Here is a 21,741-nt window from a genome sequence, read left to right as displayed (position 1 = left end):
ACTCCATCTTTATCAAAAATACACTTAAAAAGTCACTTGATGTTTCCTTGTCTGTAATAAAAGAAGAAATAATGTTTGGAATTTGCATAATTTTTTATCTCAGTCATATTTGGATCAAGTTATTTTAAACGTATAGTTTATTTTCATAGACATTTTTAATGAAGTTTACTAAAATATATAGATACAGAAAATAATACAGAAGCCTGTTGATGTGTGAGGTAAATTTCATACTGCAGATTTTATCCACAAACAGCGCTGAAAACCACTGTCTCATAAGGCAATCTTTATAAAGAGTTAGGAAGTGTAACTCATTTATTTACTATTTTAACAGTATTTACTTTAAATAATATAATTATTCAATCATAGGAACCACAATGGGGTTATTAGGGTTGAATAATCCCTTGGACTGATGTTTATTTAGTTATAATGTAGTTATAAAAGTTGATTCAGCCATTGAAAAGAGTTTAATACATGTTCTCGATCCTTAGCAGCCCTTTTCTGCATCTTACACAGTAAAGCAGTTCAGTCCATCAGTCAAAGGGATTCTTTACACAAACAATCTAATTACGGAGCTGTAAAGCTTTAGCAAATCTGTTAATTAGTGTTTAACAAAGACATTAGACCATCATAAATCCTCATCATAGATTAGTACTTCTTTTTGAAAAGATAATTTAATGACCAATGGCCTAAAATGTTAATTAAATTATTTTATGCTATTATCACATATAATCATATATCTGTCCATTTCCACAACACTTAATACCTACATCTTCTAGCCACAGCCACTGAATGCCAAATATAATGTCTCTTGAGTCTCCTGACACCCTGCACCATGCTGTCCCAGCTACTTGGGTGCTGAGAGGACAGGCTCTCTGTCCTTTATTACTTTCTTCGTAACTCTCTGAGCTATCCCATAGGGCACATGGCACGCAACTGTCCCCATTTCTGCTGCTCCCTCCACATGAAACATCTGATCGTCAAAGAAGATGTGCGGCCTGATCTTCTCCAGCATGGGGCCTTTGGGTGCACCTGCCAGAAAAAGAGCCTCGTCAATCTCCAGACCCCACGAGCGCAGAGTTTTCAGGGCCCTGGTACCAGAACTGGCTGCGCTGCGAGCCGTCACCAGGTAGGTCCGGATGGGGCAGTCCATGCGCTGGCCTTTGCCGTAAAACCTCTTCTGCAGCTTTCCCAATGCCTCCAAGAAGCCTTTCAATGGCCCCTGCAAAAACAAGGAGAGAATACTAAGCCCAGAGGCTGTTTTTCACATTTCATCACCTTAAGTGTGAATAAATGAAGTTAATGTACTAAATGCACTAGCTGATCGTGGTCATTGTGTGTATACGGTACATGGTCCAGTGGCTTGTTCTCGTGGGCCTTCTCGTGCTCAAAGAACTTGTCCAGTCCATGAGCCTTGTAAATGCGTTCCGACTCATCAGAGAAGAGGACAGCATCACCGTCAAAGGCAACACGCAGCTGAGTATCCGACACCTCCTTCATCCTCTCTGGAGTAAACATGGTGGCTGCAGCTATACCTGGTTCACACACAGTATTTCAAGCACACGGAGTAGGAGCTCACCTTCCACAGTTTGTTTCAGAGACTACTATTGTCTGTAATATGAAGCTCTCTCACCTTCCTCCAGAGCTTCTCTAACTTTGACCGGGTCAGCAGACAGGTAAAGGTTTGTGTGATAGGCCTTCAGGTACCCTATGGGGCTGTTTCCCCCAGTCATGCAGAAGCGCTCGATGAACAGCTCTGCAGGGAAATGAATGTGAAAAGCTCAGCTACGACATCACTACACTGTAATATTCAGTCGTAGAAAAGTAAGTAGTACAGGTGATTGCTGTGTGCATCTGGCATCTGGAGGCATGACAGGATGAGAGTTTATTGGACAGTTGTTTTTCCTCTTTCTTTGAGTCAGTAAATGGTGACTATAGTGGACTTTAAGCAAGGTTTAGCAGCTGGTTAGCTTACATTTGCATATAGTCTAGAAACAGGGAGAAACTGACTCCATACAAGGGTAAAAAATCCTAATACATCCCCAATGGCGGATTTTATCACTTTGCTGTTGGAGAGTACATCTAGTTGTTTCCCTTTGTTCCCTCTATTGTCTAAGTTAACCATTTGCTTGCTTTGTCTATACAGACATAAAAGTAATATCAGTATTTCTTATTTCTTATTAATTACTTATTTTCTTAACTAAAAACAACAAATAACAAAACACTTCTTAATCTGTAAAATTCATTCAATAAAAACCACAATACATTTTCGTGTAAAACCAAATAAAAATGCTACTCACTGTGACTTTCTAACGTTTTTGTCCCTCACATGTTTTAGTAACTCACGGTAGTGATTGATGGTATTGATGAGTCTCAGCCCAACGTATGCATGGTTGTTGGTCATGAGCACAACATCAAACAGCTCCTCGCTCTCGGGGTAGAGCTCCCTCAGTCGAGTGTTCACAGCCTCCAGAGCCTGGGAACACGGCCAAACACGCAGATTTGAATTATGACAAAGTGACAAAGGCAGCAAAGGTGTGTGTGAGTGTTGGAGTGGGTTGGTGCTGAATGCTTATTACTCATGCCGCCTCCAGAGACACGATCTAACACATAACACTGTGACACCTGGGAATCACACTGCATTGGGTTGGCTATAATGTGCATGTGTTTATTTATATCCACTTATTTCTTGTCATAATCTCTCTGACCTTGACAAAGGAGAACGCAGGTCCAGGGCTGAATGGCTCCGTTTCATGCTCCACTTGATATTTGATGTACTCCTCCATGCCTTGCTGCTCATAGATTTGCTGCTCCTTCTCCATGTTGAATAGGACTCGTGACGACACAGCGATGGTGATGGCATTTTCCGGCTTGGGCTGGAGGACGACAGATCACAAACTTAGAGAAAACTGCCTCATTTGAGAGATGCTGACGTTGTTTTGAGACCAGGTTTCGGGAGTTGTGTCTTTTCTTCCTTTCTGAGCAGCCGCACGAGAATATTGTTGTGACACTGACAAGACATGAATAATTTACTAAAGGCTTTATTGCCACTGCCAGGCTACAGTGGGTCAGCTGAGTGAGCTGATGTGTAAGAATACAAGTGACAGGGTGATATGAAAAACTTTCCTCTGCCAGACTCTGATAGTGCAGGCTCACACGCCAGACTGGATGAGGCCTTTTGACTCTTTGGTGCATGAAACAGCAGCACAAAATATAACACAAGAAATAGCTCTTGAGCTTATTCTGACTTGTTTTGAGTGGTCTGAACTTGCCATAGATATTTTTAGATTTAAACACGCCAACTGCTGTTACTTCAACGTTAAGCTTTGTGAGAAAATGTGCAGATTAGAAAGATTAAATCCACCTATTAAACACTATTAAACAGTTTGTGTCATTTTCCCAAACTTACAAGTGGGTTCACTCCCTGCATCCTAATTCTCCTGTAATCCTCTGTATTTCTCCTGTTGCTGTCTGCTCCTGTATGCTCTCCCAGTAAGAAATCCAAACCAGGTCACGATATAATCCACCTGTTCTGAAATAAGACCCCTCTATCCGCTGCTTGGTTTCCAATTGACACAATGGAGCCTCACTGAGCATCTATCTCTTGTTTCCTTCAACTACATCTCTTAACTAAAGGCTGTGGGTTTGCTGAGTGCTTCAAATCATGCAGCACTCACTAGCAATCCTGGAAATGGCCTTCATGCATTTTTTAACCACGGGGCTACACTCTGATAAAGTTGAGAGGTCAGTGTGTCTGTCTTCTCTCATCTGTCGCTCATCGTGTGACGCCAGTGAAATGAGCTGCCCCAAGGAAGTGTGAAATTAAATTTAACTTTAAACTCAACTGCATTGAGCGTCCTCTTTGCTGTCAGCAACTCAGGTGCTCTGCAAAAATCATTTCTGAAAAGAAATTGATGCTGCATCAACATGTAAGAATACTTACTGGCTTAGGTTTCCTGGTGGGGGTGGAGGGCTTCAAAAGTGTCTTAGCATCTTCCCGGGGGGCTCGGATGCTGCTGCTGCTGCTGCTGCTGCTGCTGCCATTTCTGGTCAAGTCTTGTCCACTGACGGTCAGAGTTTGACCATTGTCCAGATTCATCTTATCTTTTCTTCCACCGCTCTGTGTCTCAGGACCACACTGAGTCCCAGTGTGTCCTCTGATTGCTCTCTGTCTCTCTCTTTGGCAGGAGTTTCCAACAAAGTCCTTAGTCACTCTTGCTCATTTAGAATTTGAAATGAGTCTAAATCCACTGAGATGAGCTCAATCTGACTGCAGCTGCAGAGGCACTTAGCTAAATGCTGTGAAGAGGAAGAGCAGGAGTATGATGTTGCAGAATAATGGAGAGATGGAGAGAGATTCAGAATAAGACCAAGATCACGCTGCTCCTTTTATACCTGGCATCACTTGTATTAGATTCCTTGAGCAGCTCCTCTGTGCTTGTATATGTTGCTCTGCTGCACACACATATGCTGACTCTAAGCCAGTCTGCATCCGCCCACTTTTTAACCCTTTCATTGTCTAAATTCCTGGAGCAGCAGCAGAGCTTATTATTCGATGTATCTACGGTTCTGTTCTTACGTAATATTGGACAGAACAGTTTCATGTCTTTAGAAATTGAAAGAGGTTATTTTTACTCATACAGATCACAGATCATTTGATGTGAATTTAGGTTTTTATTGTTGCAAATGCAGGTGCATCCTGCAGGTGTATTTTTATCTCCTGCCTATGATGGCATTTTATATTCCTGTTGAGTAGTGAAGGCAATGGAGTCCATCTTAGGTCATTTGCCTCCCCCTGTGCATCTAGTGATAATTTCTTCTTGCTTCTTCCCCATGTAAACCCCTGCAGGATCTGTCCAAGGATTGAATTACGAAGCAGCAGTCCCAGTTGCCAGGCAACCACCACCGAGTCAGATCAGCTGGGACTGCCGCATCTAGATCTGATTGGCTGTAGGGACATCAGACTGCATATATAGCCCTCCAAATATGGCATCGATCAGGAACAGACAGGTGATGCAGAGAACAAAGATGTGTGTGTGTGTGTGTGTGTGTTTCGCTTTGAAGCGTATAAACGCATTATGAATCATCTGAGCCGTGCTTTTATCACAACAAACAGACAAGTTACCAGCTACAGATGCTTTCTGGGAAGATGACACTGAGCAGACATCCACGCAAGAACTCAAAGAACAAAAGGATAACAGAGATGGTCAGATGCTGCACACGACTGCAACCATAAAAGGTCAAGCAAGGCCATGCGCAATATGCAAAAACACATTTTCTCATATGCTTAGATATGATTTACTCTCAGGCACTCACACTCAAACCGTATCAAATTACAAAACAACAGGGATCCATTAAACCTATCTATCCGATACTTCTGGAGGCGGTACACATGCAAGCAACAGCACAACGTGCCATTTGTGATTGTGCCCATCTAACAGACGGGATAATGGATCTGGCTGTGAGCACACACTCTCCCCCAGGCCCTCCAAGGACCAGACGCAAAGTGCTTTTATTGATCGTTTAGCTCAAGGAGTATAAAGTGTCTTTTATTGTCTGAAACCTTCTTTATAAAGTATTTATGTTGCATTAAAATATTAAAGTTGACTTTGCACACTCCATTCTGTGTCAAAAAAAACATGTGGGAATAATAGTAACTGTGAGACCTGTGAACACTCTCAGTGTTCATTCATCATCTCTGTGTTAAAAGCGTTCATGGGTCATTTCATGCATTGTATGCTCAAAGCCACTAGAGTGTAGTAGAGGATAAACACGCGTTTCAGCCCTCTGGCTTGCTTCTGACTACTTAACTTCCTTGTTCACTGTTGGGGCGTTGTAGACAAAGAGGATGTGAAATAGAAACTCTTGTTTGTTTGAGAGAGGAAGTTGATCTTAAAACCTGAGAATTTAGTGTTTTTAAATACTTACACAATTCAGAAATGTGGGGGTAGAAACTTCTGGTGTCTGTGTCTTTGTGTGTTATGATGTCTTACAGACTTAAATGAACACAAAGCTTCACATTATGTAGAAATATTGAATTTCCTGTCCACTGGAAGAGCAGAAACATAAAAAACTCAGCCGTCATAGTTACTTTAACATGGAGTTACTTCAATGGAGGGGAGTAAATACTTTACAATGTGCTGTGGAAAATCAGTGATACATTTACTATTTATGTGACCAAGCCCTCAGCTCACACTCACTGCCTTTGTGTACTAGTCTGGCGCTCTGAGGGGGTTAACAGGACATGGAGACAGTTGGGCCGCACCCACTGAGCTGATTTGAATAACACCGGCATTTGGCGCGAGGCTCAGAGGAGCCAGCCTTTCTTCATACTGGCTGTCACACCACTCCCCTTTCACTCCCCATACACCCTGGTGTGGCGCGAAATGCTAGAGAGAAAGACACAGAAATACAGAGAGACAGAGGGAGGTGGGAGCTGCACTGGCCGGACTCGGAGGGCTGTAGCACACCTCCCACTCCTGTACCTGCAGTTACTCTGGAGAAAGGTTTCAGATGCAGCTAAATGTTTCTTAGGAACAGGACAGAGAGAATGAAGACGGAAGAAAAAGCAGCACGCCCCTCTGTTTTGGCGCGAGACGGATAAAGAGATAATGCTCTCTCAGTGGTAGTCTGTGGGTGGAGACAAAAGCAGGCATGAGTGGAGCAGGCCAGAACAAAGAGGGTAACAGCCTGGACTACCCCCCATCCCTTATCAGACCCCCCTCCGAAATGCACAGCCTGAAGGCTTGAGGCAAAGCGGACGACTATTATAACCTTAATCATTCCTTCAAAGCAGCCACTCAGGCGTGTTTGCCTCCACCAGATTCATTGTTCTTACTGGGGTTCTACTGGGTTTTTAGCTCCAACCCTTCCTCATTTTTCCTGCATTAAACCCACAGACAGAGATGCTTTTATCACACGCAAGTAGCCGCTCTTCTTCCCTTTCTTCATGAGATAAGAGCTGCTGTTGGTCCACCACCGAGATAAAGGACCCGTATGAAGGTCATTTGCTGAAGTGGCATCACAGACCATTAACAGCATCCAGACTGCACTCAAGTGACATAATTTGATTTCTCGTTATTGGCTTTCACTGAGGCAACAGTCTAGATTCCTCCATCCCATCTCCCAAACCTGTAGTGCAAGTTAAGTGTGTGGCAGCTGACTGAGCCCTAGCACCTTTTTGTCTGGCAAAATGTGCCCGTCACAGTACAAAAAAAAAGCAGAGCAGGCAGTGGTTCCTCTCACTTCCTGCCTCCAATGGGCTCAACACAACAACAGGAAGTCTGTGCTGCCTGTGTGTTTCCTAGGCCTTACAACAGAGTCTCTCTCTCTCACTCTGTTCTGCATAGACACACATAGGACTACAGCAGGGAAGAGGAAAGCTGGGCGCTGCTTATTACATATGCTCCACAGAGGTGGTCACGGCAGTCACAGCCAGACACAAGGCTGAAAAGAAGGAATTGTTACCACACAGAAGACAAACAGGCATCTATACATTCACCATCTGATAACACACGCTGCCTGGGATGTGTAGGAGCATTTTAGCATTTAAATGTAAACTGATGCAAATATACTCACCTTACACATTCTCAAATTGCTGTAATTGGTCAGTAAATTGGTGGTTATGTGTGTGTGTGTGTGTGTGTGTGTGGTGGGGGTGCTGATTAGTGAAGGTCTGACCAAGGGAAAGACAAAGGGTAGTAGAGAGCTCAAGGGGGTTATAGTTGTGGTGGTAGTGGGGGTAATAACTATAAGGTCTGCAGGGGGTTAAAGGGGAAAGGGGGGAGGGGTATAGCCCCTCTCTGAGTAGCTTGGGGGTTGGGGTAGAAGGAGATGGGGGTTGGTGGCACTCAATGGGGCTAAATTCAAAAGATGCAGCAAGTGTCCCAACTTCAACCGAAGCAACCTTACACCACAGGGCCCGAACAATAGAACATCTGCTGGCTGACAGAGCTGGTAGCTCACTGCGAGAGCAACAGTATGAAGTGCTACTCCGTGCATGAGAAAAACCAGGAAAGCAGCAACAAGTTTCAACATATTTGTGAGATCATACACACTTGGCATCAGCTCACTTCCTTTAGCACCTCGGAATAGATTGCATCACGTTAGTTTGAAAGCATAAAAAAGTTGAAGCGTGTTTTGAAATGTGGAGGAAGTTGGTTCTATTCGAAAGCAGTTTGGGAAGACGCCAGATGATTTGTCATAGAGCACAATTATTAGTATGGAGTATCTGGGTTGTATGTGAATTCACGCAAACATTTTGACAAACATAAATATGCTAGTTAAACTTCACAGTGTGTTGCAGAGGAAAATCACTGCAATGTTTACCCTCCCTTGTAATGTTAAACTAGAATAAACCGCTTTGTGTTTTTGGCCACTTGCAACCAAAATGTATATTTACTGTAAACACTGTCTTGTTATAATGTTATTATGGCAAACATGTTAGCCAGCTTTTTTATTTATTTATACCTTGATGAGACAGGGAGTAACATTGAGCACCATCTCTGGATATGGTAAATGTAAATTTCCTCTCTTTCAGCCTGGCAACCTGTTTAGAGAGTAAGGATGATTTACTGAAGAGTGAAGATCTGTAATGCAGCCATATGGATCTATGTTCAAATAATGTTTAAATAATAATGTTTAAAATAATAATAAAAGATTTCTTGTACATGTAGTGTAGTGAATAAAAAAACTGAGCTGAGATTCACTAAAATACACCTGTGGAGAACTGCAGTTAGTCTGATGTAGGTAAACACTACAAGCAATTTTGCATTGCACATAGTTAATATAAAAATATTATTTTGAGCAGCCTTTCGGCTCAGAGATTTATTCCTTTCAGCTGATTCCTGCAACACACCAACACCTCCTTCTGAACTGCAATAGAGTAAAAGTAAGACATCAAATAGAAATACTCCAGATGACTCCAAGTGCCAGTATTTACCACCCCCAGTCAGGAGGTCTGCTGCTGGTGATGGGGCATTGCCTGGGTGAGCAGTCCCTGTCTCTCCCTCATGTTTATCCATTAACCAGCACCATAGTTACATCATCACTGCTAAAACGTCCTCTCACATCTCCTGTTGCCAAACACGGTATAGAAACAAATTACCTTGTTTGTTTCCATATATCCGTACCTAAAATATGTGTGGCTTTTGTTTCTAGTCTCCTATTCTCATCATATCATGCACAGAGTTTGATATGATACGATGCATATTCTGCGTGATTGTGTCATAAGCTCAGGTCAGAGAGTTTAGTGCGAATCACTGGCAGCTCACGCAATGTGATGGTTTGAAGAGCTTTTGATGGATTCATGATAATCAGAGCTGTGGTGTGTCTGAGCCCAGATGGCAGCGGTGTTTACACTAACGGGATTAGGATTAGCTCCAGATTAGACAGGCAAGTTGAAAGGCCCGTTCTGCTGACGCGACACGGCCGGCTGTCCCCACGCTAACCCTGCTAACTGTGTCTCAAACACTACTAACCTACAACAGGCTGTTGGCCAAGGAAGGTTGGGAAGGTGCTTGTCAAAAGGCCCAAATACAAAAAAAAACAACACAGCAATAACCCTAAAGCTGCAGGACAGGTGCTGCACAGGAACTCATGACACCTAGTGTGTTTATTTGGTTTTGAGGTGACCCAATTTGTTGGATTGGTTAAAGAAAAACACTGGTTTGACACCAGTCGGCCAGGGCCAGATGTGTCCAGAAAGGGAAACTTACTATACACCGAGTTCCAACTGAATCATCAGTGTTATGTAACGCTGGAGGGTGAGTGGCACAGAGAGGGAGAGCAACTGAGCGCAGAAGACTGACCTAGATCAGCAAATGGTGGAGATAAGTACCTGAGGGGAGGGCAAGAGCCAGCAAATTGTTATTTTAGGGGAGGGGGGCTGTCAAAGAAGAAGGGATGCAGAAAGATAGAGAAACAGGAAGACAGCAGGAAAGACTGAGACAGGAAAACAGGGAGTGAAACAGCGCTATGGTAGCCGGCCTATCCATGTGTTTTTTCTCTGGTAGTCTCCCAACCCTGTTAGGATGAAATGGACAGTGTCCGCCACAGCGCTGACTGGGTTCCAGTGACACAACCGGACTGGAATGTGGATCTGTGGGCACAGAGATGAAGCACTGCGACCAGGGAAAGTTTCTACAAGGGTTATGTGTGTGTATTATATGTGGTTTGTGTGTTCTAACAAGCAGACGTGTGCATCTACGTCTGTTCCCGCTTGTGTTTTCCACATCTCCCTTGACCGTCAACCACTTGAAAATAAATAAAGGGGAAGGGTGTGTGTTGAGTTGAGTAAGAAAGGGATGACCGTGAGTCCACTTCTCCTCTCTCCAGTTATACAATTCCGCATGTAACCACTCTGAATCTGTCCGACTAGTCTAAAGCAAGTCTCCTAACGGGAGAGGATTCAATCCACAACAGAGGAGGTTATTCTAAGATAAGTTCAGGCAGAAGAAGTCAGTTCAACTGCTCAGTAGATGGTCTGTTTCCTCGTCTGCCCCATGGCAGTACATGTTATACAAATCAGGCCGGTCAGAACACAACAAGTTAACACCATGAAAATATTGCTCAATGTGCCTGTGATTTTTTTTTTTTTCACTTTTCAAGTGCAGAGGTAGGAGCTTCATCATAGTGGCAGCTAGGGGATGTTCACAGTTGCAAAAGTTTATCCTCCCACTTTCCAGAGACACAGATTTCTTGTTGCTGACTTGCTTGTTAAGGTATGTTGCAGTTACCACTCAGTGACATCTCAAACTGCAGCTTCACGCTTATTTATCCTCGTCGGTAGTTTATCAGCGAGACATTCCAGAGTGGCTAGTGTAACTGGTAGGGTCTCTTTGGTGGGAGACTTGCCAAAGATAAGATGTGCTCATCAGCTTCTCTGTATTTCCGCCAATGATTTGGAGGTTGTTCTGGCCTGACGTGTTGTATATTAGCATTAATACATGCACAAACATAATGACTGTGCAATTTTGCAGGCAGCTACGTGTATATGTGTAAAAGTGAATAAGGAAAGGTTATAAAAGATTATGCATTATCTTATTGTGCAATTTCCGAAGGTGTATGTATAGATTAAGCCTCCCAGGGCACTTTCCTGTCCTATCTCACCTAGTTACACAGCTCTGATCTACTCTGTTAAACACTGTTTGAATTCATTGTGCAATTAGTCAACTATTCAATCCAGGGGTTTCATTTGTAATGCTGCATGCTCCATGAAGGTATTAAATCTGCTCTCTAAGTGCCACCACATGTCACAACAATGTGAGTGTGCGTGAACACAGAGGATGTATAAGCCGGAGAGTAATTGCTCTCCACTCAGCTAAACCATTCGATTCTCCACAGCCCCACCCTGATCGCACTCATCACACTCTTCTGTCTGACCACCAGTAAAGCTGTCACACTCTGTCTTTTACCCTGGGAATATTTAGACCCCTATGTCACAGCCATGTACAAATCTACAATTACATGCCCCGGATGTTTAGTAGGGGGGACAGCAACAGGTTTGGGATTTAGTTAAGTCTTACTTTACTGTAGAAAATGAAGGCATCCACAGATCACACATGCTCTAGTGAGTGAGACAGCCATGTGTGTGATGAACATGTGTGTGAAAGTGCTCGCATGCGCTCTGGGTGGGCATCGCATGAATGCAAGAGCAGAAAATCTAGTCTGGCAAGTTAACTGCCAGAGCAGAGCATCCTACAGGACAAAGAGATCTTACCTCATTGTTTGCTTCAGGAAAAGCCCGGCTTAAAAAAGAAGCACCACAACCTCTGTGTTTATTGTCGGCAATAGCACAAATACAGCTGCTGTTGTTAGCCTCCCTCTAGTTTTGTTTATTTGTTTGTTTTAATGTAAATTGGACTTGTGAGTTGAGACAAGTGTTTTGAAAGCATGTCAAATGTTTTAGGTCCTGGAAAAGCGACAACACTGAGATATGATCTTTCCCCAAACACCAACAATATTCTCATTTGCATGTGCAGAAACACACTCTGGACTAAATAGTCTGCATGCTGTTGTTTGGAGGCTGTATTATCCAGAAATGAACCACCAACGTCTGTAACAGCCTCTCTCTCTCTCTTGGAAGAACTCTTTGAACTTTAACTACATTATGAAGTTAATTATTCATTTCCTGCTCCGGTGCCACATTACTTTATATGAATGTTGTGCTCGGAAGGTAACAGGAAATGTATCAGACAAGTTGTTCCTATCTGGTCCAAGACCTGATATCAGATTTTTGCTTTCACTTCCTGATACAGTACAAACAGCACAGCAGCTGCAGCTGATGTTAATCCTAGGAGTCATCTGTTGACTGTGACTGATTTCGTGTTTCTATTGCCTGATACTTTGGGCGACTTGTTCTCAGTTTTCCTGTTGCACAGAGTTCAGCATGAAAATGACAGTTTCTTAATGTAACAAAAGCAGCGGTGCTAGGAAAAGTGCACCGACAGGGTCATTTAAACCCTCTCAGCGGAGCCTCCTGAGACCAAATGCTGATTGTGTAAAGGGAATATTTAACTGTGCCAGAAAATAGTGGCCCCGGGGCTGCAAATGGGGCACACAAGCCGAGCACAAAGCCAGTGAGATGTGAGACGGTTGGAGCTCAGGGTGTGTCTGGCTCGTCAGTCAGGCTGTACTTGCACCAAATGGTCGAGTTTATTAAACAACTGATCTCGAGCTCAAACTTGACTCACCCAGACTTGCAAAGGCTTGTCAGGAGGTCATTGATAAGGCAGCGGCATCACACAGCAACTATGCAAGGATTTATGTTCTGTAAAGATACTCAATAGAAAAAACCGTCCTACTTCAATTTGAACTCATTTTGCCAAATTATGTGACTTTATATAATTTAATAAAGAAGTGGGACTATTATTGTGTGTTGTGGGACTCTCTATTTTTGTATTTAGTTGAATTAAAACCATTGTAAAGCTATAGTATTACTGGATTTTACCCACTCTACACGAGTAGCTCTCTGTGGCAGGACTCTAACTCTAACCAACACACAAAACACACAAATTACATGGATCAAATGGCCAGTGAGGATACAACAAAGGCTGGTAAAAGGCATGTCACATAAAATTTTCAAGCCTCATGAACAGGGACAAAAGTTTATTGTGATCCAATATTGTACAAATCATTTTAACTCTGACTGCATACCTGCATGATCAGCTGTGCTGGATTCAAGTAGCAATTGACACCACCGCCGTCTCCAAACCCCGGAGACCGTTCCAAAGAGACCGATTGTATTTGAGTAACCTACTTCAGAGCACATCAGGTGCCCAGCGTGCAGCTGCTACTGCAGAGGGGAGGATCTACGATAGTATCACGCTCACACTCTTCAAGGGCATTTCTCAAGGACAGGCTCAATCTAACCTTGTGCAGAGCAGCAGCTGTTCCACGAGATGTACTTGTTTATGGGAGAGATGCAAAGAGCAGCTAATCAAGTAGTTGGCCTTTTTTTTTAATCTGCCCTAATTTATAGCTGATTTTTTTTATATTAGATTGTTTCTGGAGAGGCACTAACACAGTTGCATGAGGTGCATCCTACCTACTCCATCACTGACAGGATAAATGTGTGTCATGTGTTATTCCTGACTCAAACATTCACTTTGGTGCCATAAAACCTTAGAGAAGCTGTCATTCTGAGATGAAGCCAAGGTCAAAATGTTTAAAGATACTGGATATACAGCAAACGAAAAGAAAAAAAGACTTCAGGTTTGTATGAAAACATGGTATAAAAATTTAATGTTGCTGTTTGCATGCTTTAGAAATCAATCAAAAATTCGGAGAAGCAATGAAACCACAAAGTGACGTGTGAATTTAAAGTACAGCAGTGCCATTTGTTCATTTTTTGTCCATTTTTCCTATTTTCTTATCAAAATAGAGGCTCCTCAGTGCCTGGTGGCACATCATACACAGGAACAAAGCTCAGTGACAACTCTTGATTCTGTCTGTTTCACCATCAGCGATAAGCTATTATTTACAGAACAATTTGTACATCACACAGTCAGCCATCCAAAACCAAACAAACAAGAAACCGACTCACATTCGCACTTGTGTGTACAGAAAGTCATTCACGCTCCTTTAAAACAAGTGTGCAATGATGAAATGACGATATCTCAGCCTCAACTTCCACACACATCCCAAAGGCTACATATGATCAGTACAACTGAGCCAACAGGTTTTCTCATTTCCCATCACAGCCTACCAAGAAATGTCTTGGTCACAGCTATAAAAAATGAATTCATTCAAACCACATGTTCTGTGCAAAGAAAAAAAATAAACAAAACAAAACACAGCAATCTAACTGCTCCTCCCCTTAACAGGTTCACAGGACAGCACAGTCTATCCGTTGGAAGCCCAGAGCAATATGAACATATTCCAAAGCTATTTACATGAGGCATGTTGTTATAGAAAAACTGTAGCTTCTCCAAAGTGACAGAGTAACTTGAGAGGAAAGTTCTGTAAATGAGGCAGTTCACTTTAAAAGCACGCTGGTTCGCGCCTCAGGAGCGCTTCAGTTCAGATAATCTGCGGAGGAGGTTCTGCTGCCGGGATTTGAGGCGTTTCTTCTCCTGGAGTCGCCGTTTCTCCGTGGCATGCAGGTCCATGAGGTACTCTGTTGCATGGGTCAGGATGGCCACCTTAGGAGTCTTGGCCGATTCCAGGCCGGGGATCTGGTCCCGTAGGGCGAGGAAACGAGATCTGAGGTCGTTCCTCCTCTTCCTCTCTAGGAAGTTGTGGTTCCGCCTGCGGTCAGTGTCCTCTGTGTCAGAGTTTAGGGGCGTCTCCGAGGGGGAGCCTGGCTGGGAAGTGGACGCTGTGCAGACTCGTTTGCTTTGAGGCTCGTCCTCAGAATCCTCGTCGTCGTCTTCCTCCTCATCCTCCGGCTCTGGTTCGCTGTCTGGGGAGCGGGCAGCATAGTTGTGCTGCTGCCGGTGCACAGACATGTGGAAGCGTCTGGGGCAAGGGTCTGCACGGACTGTGATGGTGACCGGTTTTCTGACCAGCCGCACTCGGCTCTGCTTGCTCTCCACAGTGACCACATCGATCTCCTCTTCATCATCTGTGATTGACATAGGAAAAAAACCTCATGAGTACATGTGGATGTCACATGTAAGATATTTAAAAGGCATCTTTTACAAAACAACACCTGCACAAGCTTTACTTAAACTGACTACAAAGAAGTAAATTCCTTAACTGAGCCTGCAAACGACTATTGCTCAGTCTGGGGGCAGAGCAGGAACCGAGGTGTTAACAGTGGTGCCAGGACTTCAAGAAATGCAGGCTTTTGTCACGGAGCAATAAACATTCATCAACAGTTTAAATGAGGAGATCTGCTGGCAGGAGGGGGGAGCATTGCCTAATTTGGGAAACGTGAAAGAGTTTGTCTCATTGTGTAGTGATAAATCACCAGGACTGGGTCACCCCGCCCCTTCAGTGCACTCTAATGCAGCACTAGCAGAAAGAGAAAGGGTGAAATTCAGGTAGAACCGGAGGGGGCGCGGTTTTTAAAATGCTGCATGAGTATTCAGAGCAAGCATGTGGCGCATCGTCAGAGGGGGAGTAAAAAAAAAAAAAACAGCTTTACTGTGACTGTGTTGCACTTGATAACCCCACTGCACCACTGACCACTTATGCAACAGCAGCCCGTCTTTCCAAATTACGCAGCGTCAGGGAGCAGTGTAGCCCTGAAGCAGAGGTAGAGGTTTGGCTGGCTTCTTACCAGAGGAATGAGAGTGGGACTCGGATCCAGACGACGCCGGTTTCCTGCTGCTGCTTGTCGGGAAGGTGAGAACAGCCGCGGGGTCGACGCAGTCTGTCGCCGAAGCGGCGAGTGGCCCACCGGGCGAGACGCACTGCGTTTTGCTCGGTCTCACGGAGATCTGGGCCACCGGAGAGACCCCGGTGTGCGCCGCACCTGACGCCCTGCTGTTGACCTTCTCTAGCTGCTTACTGGCAGAGAAACTACTCCACATGCAGTCCTGGATGATGATGGAGCTGAGGTTACCGAACAGCTCCTGCGTATCGGGGATGAAGTGACCCTCACAGTCCTCGTCCTGTCCCAGCACCTTGGACAGCCAGCTGAGCTTGTCTCCCGGCGAGAGGTGCAGGGCAGCACCGCTCACAGTCCGGTTGGGAGACATGGGAGGGGTGGGCAGCAGCTCGAACTTTTTCCATATGTCCTCGCTCGGTGCAGTTGACTTATAAAAATCCTCCTCGGTGTCGAGACCGTCGAAAAAGTAGTGCTGGTAACAGTCGAACATGTTTCCAGTCAATAAAATCCTCTAGAGTTTATTCCCAGAAAGATCAAAATGGCACAAATGTCCTCTGAAGAAGGTCCTGCGCAGCCTGAGGGGGAAATATCACAGTGATTAGCAAGGATCTTTTTATAAAGTAGTCCACAGCAGATGTACGATCACATTTCAAATATCCATCAGTGGGCTATTGGGACATCACATCCCCCCTAACAGCTTGCTCTCCACAAATGGGACCACATTAATAATTGATTGCGTCTTGCGGATGCTCTCTTTGCAGTGATGGACTCAAAGTGTCCGGGAACAAAAGCTTAATACATAATCTAATTCTATGTGGCCGTAAATGAGACTCTATCAAGTTCTCGATGGAAATGAGCAGAGTCCAGATCGGTGCAGACTTAGTTGAGCAGCCGTGTGCGGCGTGAAGCAACAACGTGAGGCTGCATTTCCTGAAACGCAGGCAGCGCTTTGTTCCACACAGCAGCGCTGGGAACCGGGTGGGTGAGGACAGCCTCCGGGGCTCATCTCAAACTTTTACAGCCAGGCACTAGAATCAAAACTACTCACCGACCGACGCCAAATTCAGGTCATTGAAAATCCCCCAGCAGCTAAAGAGCGGAGATCAGCAGGAGAGAAGCTGGGCGAGATCCGGCGGAGTGGAGACGGAGACGCGCTGATCCGACGCAGTCCACCTTTTCTTTTTTCTTGGGTTTTTTTTTTTTTTTTTAGGATACTTTAAAAGAGAAAAAACAATCAGGAACTGTAGGTCCGCCCCGTGGTGTGGAACAGCAGACTATACAGTGCGTTTTTCGCGCCAGTCAGACGTCCCGTTATAAGGCGATGGGAGGAGGAGCCTCGGAAATGTCCGCAGCGGCAGATCCGGGTAAGCCCCTTTATTTTACGCACAGCCCCGCCCCGTCTCTGATAGAGCTCCGACAGCAGAGGTTAGGACTAGAAAGAGAAATAGAGAAGAACTTACTCAGATAGCAGGACACTGCATGTCATAAACTTTGCATATTAAGTTTTAAGTTTTTTTTTGTGTTATGTACTATTAACATATAACATAAGAATATTGTATAGCCAAAATGTGCAAAATGTGGCAATTATTTATTTGTTTGATGTGTTGTTGTATAATAATATAAAACCTAGACATAGGTTATTACACATAAGTGGTAATACTTATTGTTTTTGACCATGTTTGTTGAATGAGCCAGACAACACATTGATCCTCATCCTGAGGTGAAGCTGTCGCAACCTTAATAGCAAACACTGGGTTTTAATTAATAAGTTTTAATTGATTAATCCAATAATCCTGTTAAAATCAGTCAACTTCAGAGTTTCAAATCACATTTTCAGCTAAAAAGACTTGATTCTGTGCTGTGTTTCTACTGTTTTTGGCTAAAAGTTCTGGGTTTTTTAAGTTTTGCTCATAAAGGAAGACCGTGGAGCTGTTTCTTGAAGTTGCTTCATGTAATGACTTGTTAATTTGCAGGAGTACGACTCTTGATCTGTATCACAAAAGGCAGTCGGTGCACACAGTCCTTCATTTCCATATGTATCATCTTGACACAGACAGGGAATATACGGTAGCTGTTCCAAACTACAAAGCACAATGAAGGGCGGAGTGTGCAGTAAACGTTAGAATTACCAGCATTTTCACACAAAAGAGCACATTGAGCACCATAAACAGCCGAGCTTTCGCCGCTAAACTGTCTCCAGCTGGTGATGAAGGGAGTGATCTTCTTCTTTAAAGTGAGAGAAAGCAGCAAACCGTTAGTGACCTAAACAAACACGTGTGCGTTTGGTCTTAAATTCTTGTTTAGACTCCACAGCCGGAGCTAAAACGTTCAGTTATTTGACCACTAACCATGACGTCGCCATCTGAACCAGGCTGTGATTAAGTAGAGTCTGTATATTGTCTGGCGTGAACAAATTCTTTATGCTTGCTTGTAAGCACAAGGTCAAAGTTCACCAACATCTCAAGGCCAGACAACGCCAGGTCAATATCATACGGCGCCCTTGTCCTTTAGCTCCTCTTTTGTATCACATTGATCGATTTGGTCACGAGCGTGCACGTCTTCTCCTTAATTAAGCATCATGGTTAATAAGACAAAACCTGCAGCATCTCTGCGGATATGATTCAGGCTGAGGTAATGGCTCTTATTAGTGACAGACATCTGTTGTCAGGGACTGGCCTGAGGTCAAACACATGTCCTTAAATGCACAGTGGCCTCTTCTAGTGTGTTTAAAGTGTACTAAAAGCAATCAATCAATTTATTCCATTAGAATTTGTTTTCAAAAGATGGCGCTCAGGGATCAAGCTTCAGTTTTCCTGCCATGTTTCAAATCAGTCCCATTGTCATCGACTGCCGTGCACGAGCAGGAGGGGAAAGCATTTGACCGTTTACACTGGCAGACATGCAAAATTACCCATTTGGGACATGAAAATTAGATTGCACAAACCAGTCTCATCACAAGGCCCGTTTAATATCTGTTCTGGTGTGTTGGATCACATTAAAAGATGTTCCTAAGAAAATGACACGTGCCCACTTAAATTCATGTTTTGCTGCAGGAACACACACGGTAAGAACAGTAAGAACTGAGTGCAAACATGCTTCTAGGTATCATTTACTTATTTATTGGTAATGAGGATGTATATACCTGTTTGCTAGATGTCTGTTTGCTTTTGTACCCTGTGTAACTTGTTAATCGCCAACATGTTGTTTGTACAGAGCGTATAAAGATTTGAAACTTTAAACTTGTGACTTTTATGTGGTTAAATAAAGGAATCGCGATGATGGATTATCATCTCTGCAAAACAAGACATCTCTTTAAAGTGGGTCATGTTACATTCTGCATCTAAAATAAGTAAATATGCTTCCCCAGTGTGATTTTGGAGTTCTTTTATCCACAGAGCAATGATCACAGCCTTCAGATCATGAACATCCCATAATTATATAGTGGACTAACCCTCAGCCTGCTATGTTGGGAACATTTCATCGCTGCCAAGGAGAAGAACGGAAAAAAAAAAAAAAAAAAGTTAACGCAATAAAATTCTCATCTTTTCCTTCTACCTCTCTCGTGTTCTTTCATTAAAACTGGGAGCTCTTTTTCTCTGCAGCCACATTGTCGGAGTAACAATGCTTAATACCAACAATAGCCTGCACCCCCAAATCATCCCCCAGCTTAACTTCAAGTACCCGCAATTGTCCTTTATTGTTATAGTAGAATATTTGTCAGGCTGGTAAAAAAAGAGGTGCGGGGGTTGAGGTTGACCTCTGCAGAGTCCTCATGTAGTCTACTACACCCACTCAGCAGCCTGAAGAACATCAGGCACAATGCTGTGGAGGAATTTGGATGGATTTGGGGGACTGTCTTGTCCACCATGAGCTATACAAGGAGTGTCCCTCTTTTCCCCACGACCTCCATGACACTGGGACCCCTCCCTCACCCTGACCTCCGACTTTCTCCTCCTACCTAAAAAACAAAACAAAAACAACAATATGTATCAGGTTTAAAGCTGGGATCAGTCAACCTGCACCTAAAGAAAAGCCATGCAGATGAGACAGACAACATAAATAATTCACATAAGTGGTATTGCTCCCCTGGGATGTAAAACACCATTTTCTGACCCCCTACCTCACCCAAAAAATACCATGACGGTGAGCTCTGCAGGGTGCAAGCTAACAGCTTTTACATACCAAAGTTCTGTATGTGTCAATGCCTGCATTACATCAGGCCTTTAGTGTAGATTTATCCACTTTACAATTCCTCCACAGCAGAGTGCTGCGCTTCTTAAAAGCAGTTCCTGACCTAACCTTCGCATCAAATGTTATGTTTTATTGCTGTTAATGTTAAAATGAGAACTACTCTGAGATAGTGATTGATGAAGTGCTCATGCCATAAATGAACATGCCTGGTTTCACACTCTACTTCAGTGTTTTCACGGTGCAGCTCAATTCACACAGAGGTAACAAGCTGGAGACATCATTTCTCCATGTGGAAAGGAGTGAGTACTTGATGTGAAGTGCTACTGTGGTTGTAACAGTTGGATTACAAAGGGCCACATCCCTTAACTAACTGCAGAGGGCAACCACTGGCTCAGTGCAGCACACATGAACTGAGTTAGGCTGCCACCTAGTGCTTCATACATGTACATAGACTAATGTCTAGTGCATTTTATTATTGCATTATTGTGTAAATTACAATTTTATTAATGCACTGCTGCTACACACTTGTCCACATCCATGGACAATCCTGCACTTTACTGTGCATCTTTTTCAGATATATTACTATCATCATAGCACAGTGGATGTCAGTCTTTATTACTCAGGCCCCTATTCTATTTTCATGTTTCATTTATCTACTTATAAGTTTAGATTTCACTTGATTTATAAGCCTATTTGGGCTCTATCAGTATTTAAAGTATTAAAATAGTCACACAAGAGCAAAAGGTTTTGATGCTTCATTAAAGAGTGATCTTCCATCATGGAGTCAGACACAGGCAGGGTGATACGTCCACGCTGGCTGCAAAATGATTAACAAGATTCTTTACACTGGGCTAAATAAATTATGTTGTGCTTATTTTTCCAGACCTTTCTTGAATGTTTGCCTTTTGGGGATACTGCACAGTTTTACCTCCAATAAGCAATAAAAACCTCTAAAAACGACCAAGGTGAAACAAGAAGGTTTCATCGCTGAGACTCACTCCTGACATTGCAAGCTTGGTTCAGGAGGAGTCATGAGTAGACACACTGGGAAAAAAAATATCTTGAGTTAAAAATCTGAAGCAGCAAAATAATATCCTGTTACTTACAAAGGTGATTGGGATGTTTATGTAATTATCCTTTTTTTTTTTTATTATAAGGAATCGTAGAAACTCACTATTCATACCACACAGTACCTTGTGATGTTATAGTGATGTCCACCAGATGGCGTCGTGGTAAAGGTTTTAACTAAAACAATGGCCTCTTCAACTTTTCACCAACAGTCAGTGTCAATCAACATTATCACCAACAGGTGCACAGAGTTCTTCCTCAGATTTGCCTCAGGACAGTTATTCCAACATTCAGTCCCATACATTTAACTACTGACAACAAAATCATACAAACGGTCACATGAATCACTTTATTAATTTTATTTCTCCTATGTAGCCCAATATTCACCTCCAGAAGCTGTGAAATGTTTATTCCAGGACGGGCAGATGTGCAATAAGTGCTGGAGGACAGACTATAAAAACACAGAACAACATACACTACAACCAAAACCCAAGCTCATCACTCACACTGACTCCTCGTATTTACATTTTTTTATGTTTTAAATCTAAATCTGTAGACTCCAACGCTGAATACGCTAGTGAATGAGGGTGTTTCATTTATGATACATTTGCAAACTTATTTCTATGCGCATGGTTTCACTTCATCAAAATGGGTCATTGTGTGTAGTGTGAGGAGAAATAAATAACACTTATTTATTTAAAAAAAATCTA

The 21,741-nt window shown here is 43.3% G+C and overlaps 2 protein-coding genes across 2 annotated transcripts; both read right to left on the bottom strand.

Moving 5' to 3' along the window:
* Positions 1-450: 450 nt before the first annotated feature.
* Positions 451-4,322, bottom strand: LOC113159296 (cytosolic 5'-nucleotidase 1A-like). Its single transcript, XM_026355917.1, has 6 exons — positions 3,941-4,322; positions 2,706-2,873; positions 2,344-2,473; positions 1,631-1,753; positions 1,348-1,532; positions 451-1,219 (listed from the first exon to the last, which is right to left on the bottom strand). Exons 1-6 carry the CDS (start codon positions 4,094-4,096, stop codon positions 845-847), a joined length of 1,137 nt encoding a protein of 378 aa, XP_026211702.1. The 5' UTR covers positions 4,097-4,322; the 3' UTR covers positions 451-844.
* Positions 4,323-13,711: 9,389 nt separating this feature from the next.
* Positions 13,712-17,355, bottom strand: LOC113159304 (protein L-Myc-1b-like). The gene is made up of 3 exons (XM_026355925.2): positions 16,821-17,355; positions 15,722-16,347; positions 13,712-15,061 (listed from the first exon to the last, which is right to left on the bottom strand). Exons 2-3 carry the CDS (start codon positions 16,260-16,262, stop codon positions 14,502-14,504), a joined length of 1,101 nt encoding a protein of 366 aa, XP_026211710.1. The 5' UTR covers positions 16,263-16,347; positions 16,821-17,355; the 3' UTR covers positions 13,712-14,501.
* Positions 17,356-21,741: the final 4,386 nt, after the last annotated feature.

This window comes from Anabas testudineus, chromosome 12 (assembly GCF_900324465.2).
Source record: "Anabas testudineus chromosome 12, fAnaTes1.2, whole genome shotgun sequence".
NCBI lineage: Eukaryota > Metazoa > Chordata > Actinopteri > Anabantiformes > Anabantidae > Anabas > Anabas testudineus.
This window is presented reverse-complemented; position numbering and strand designations above follow the sequence as displayed.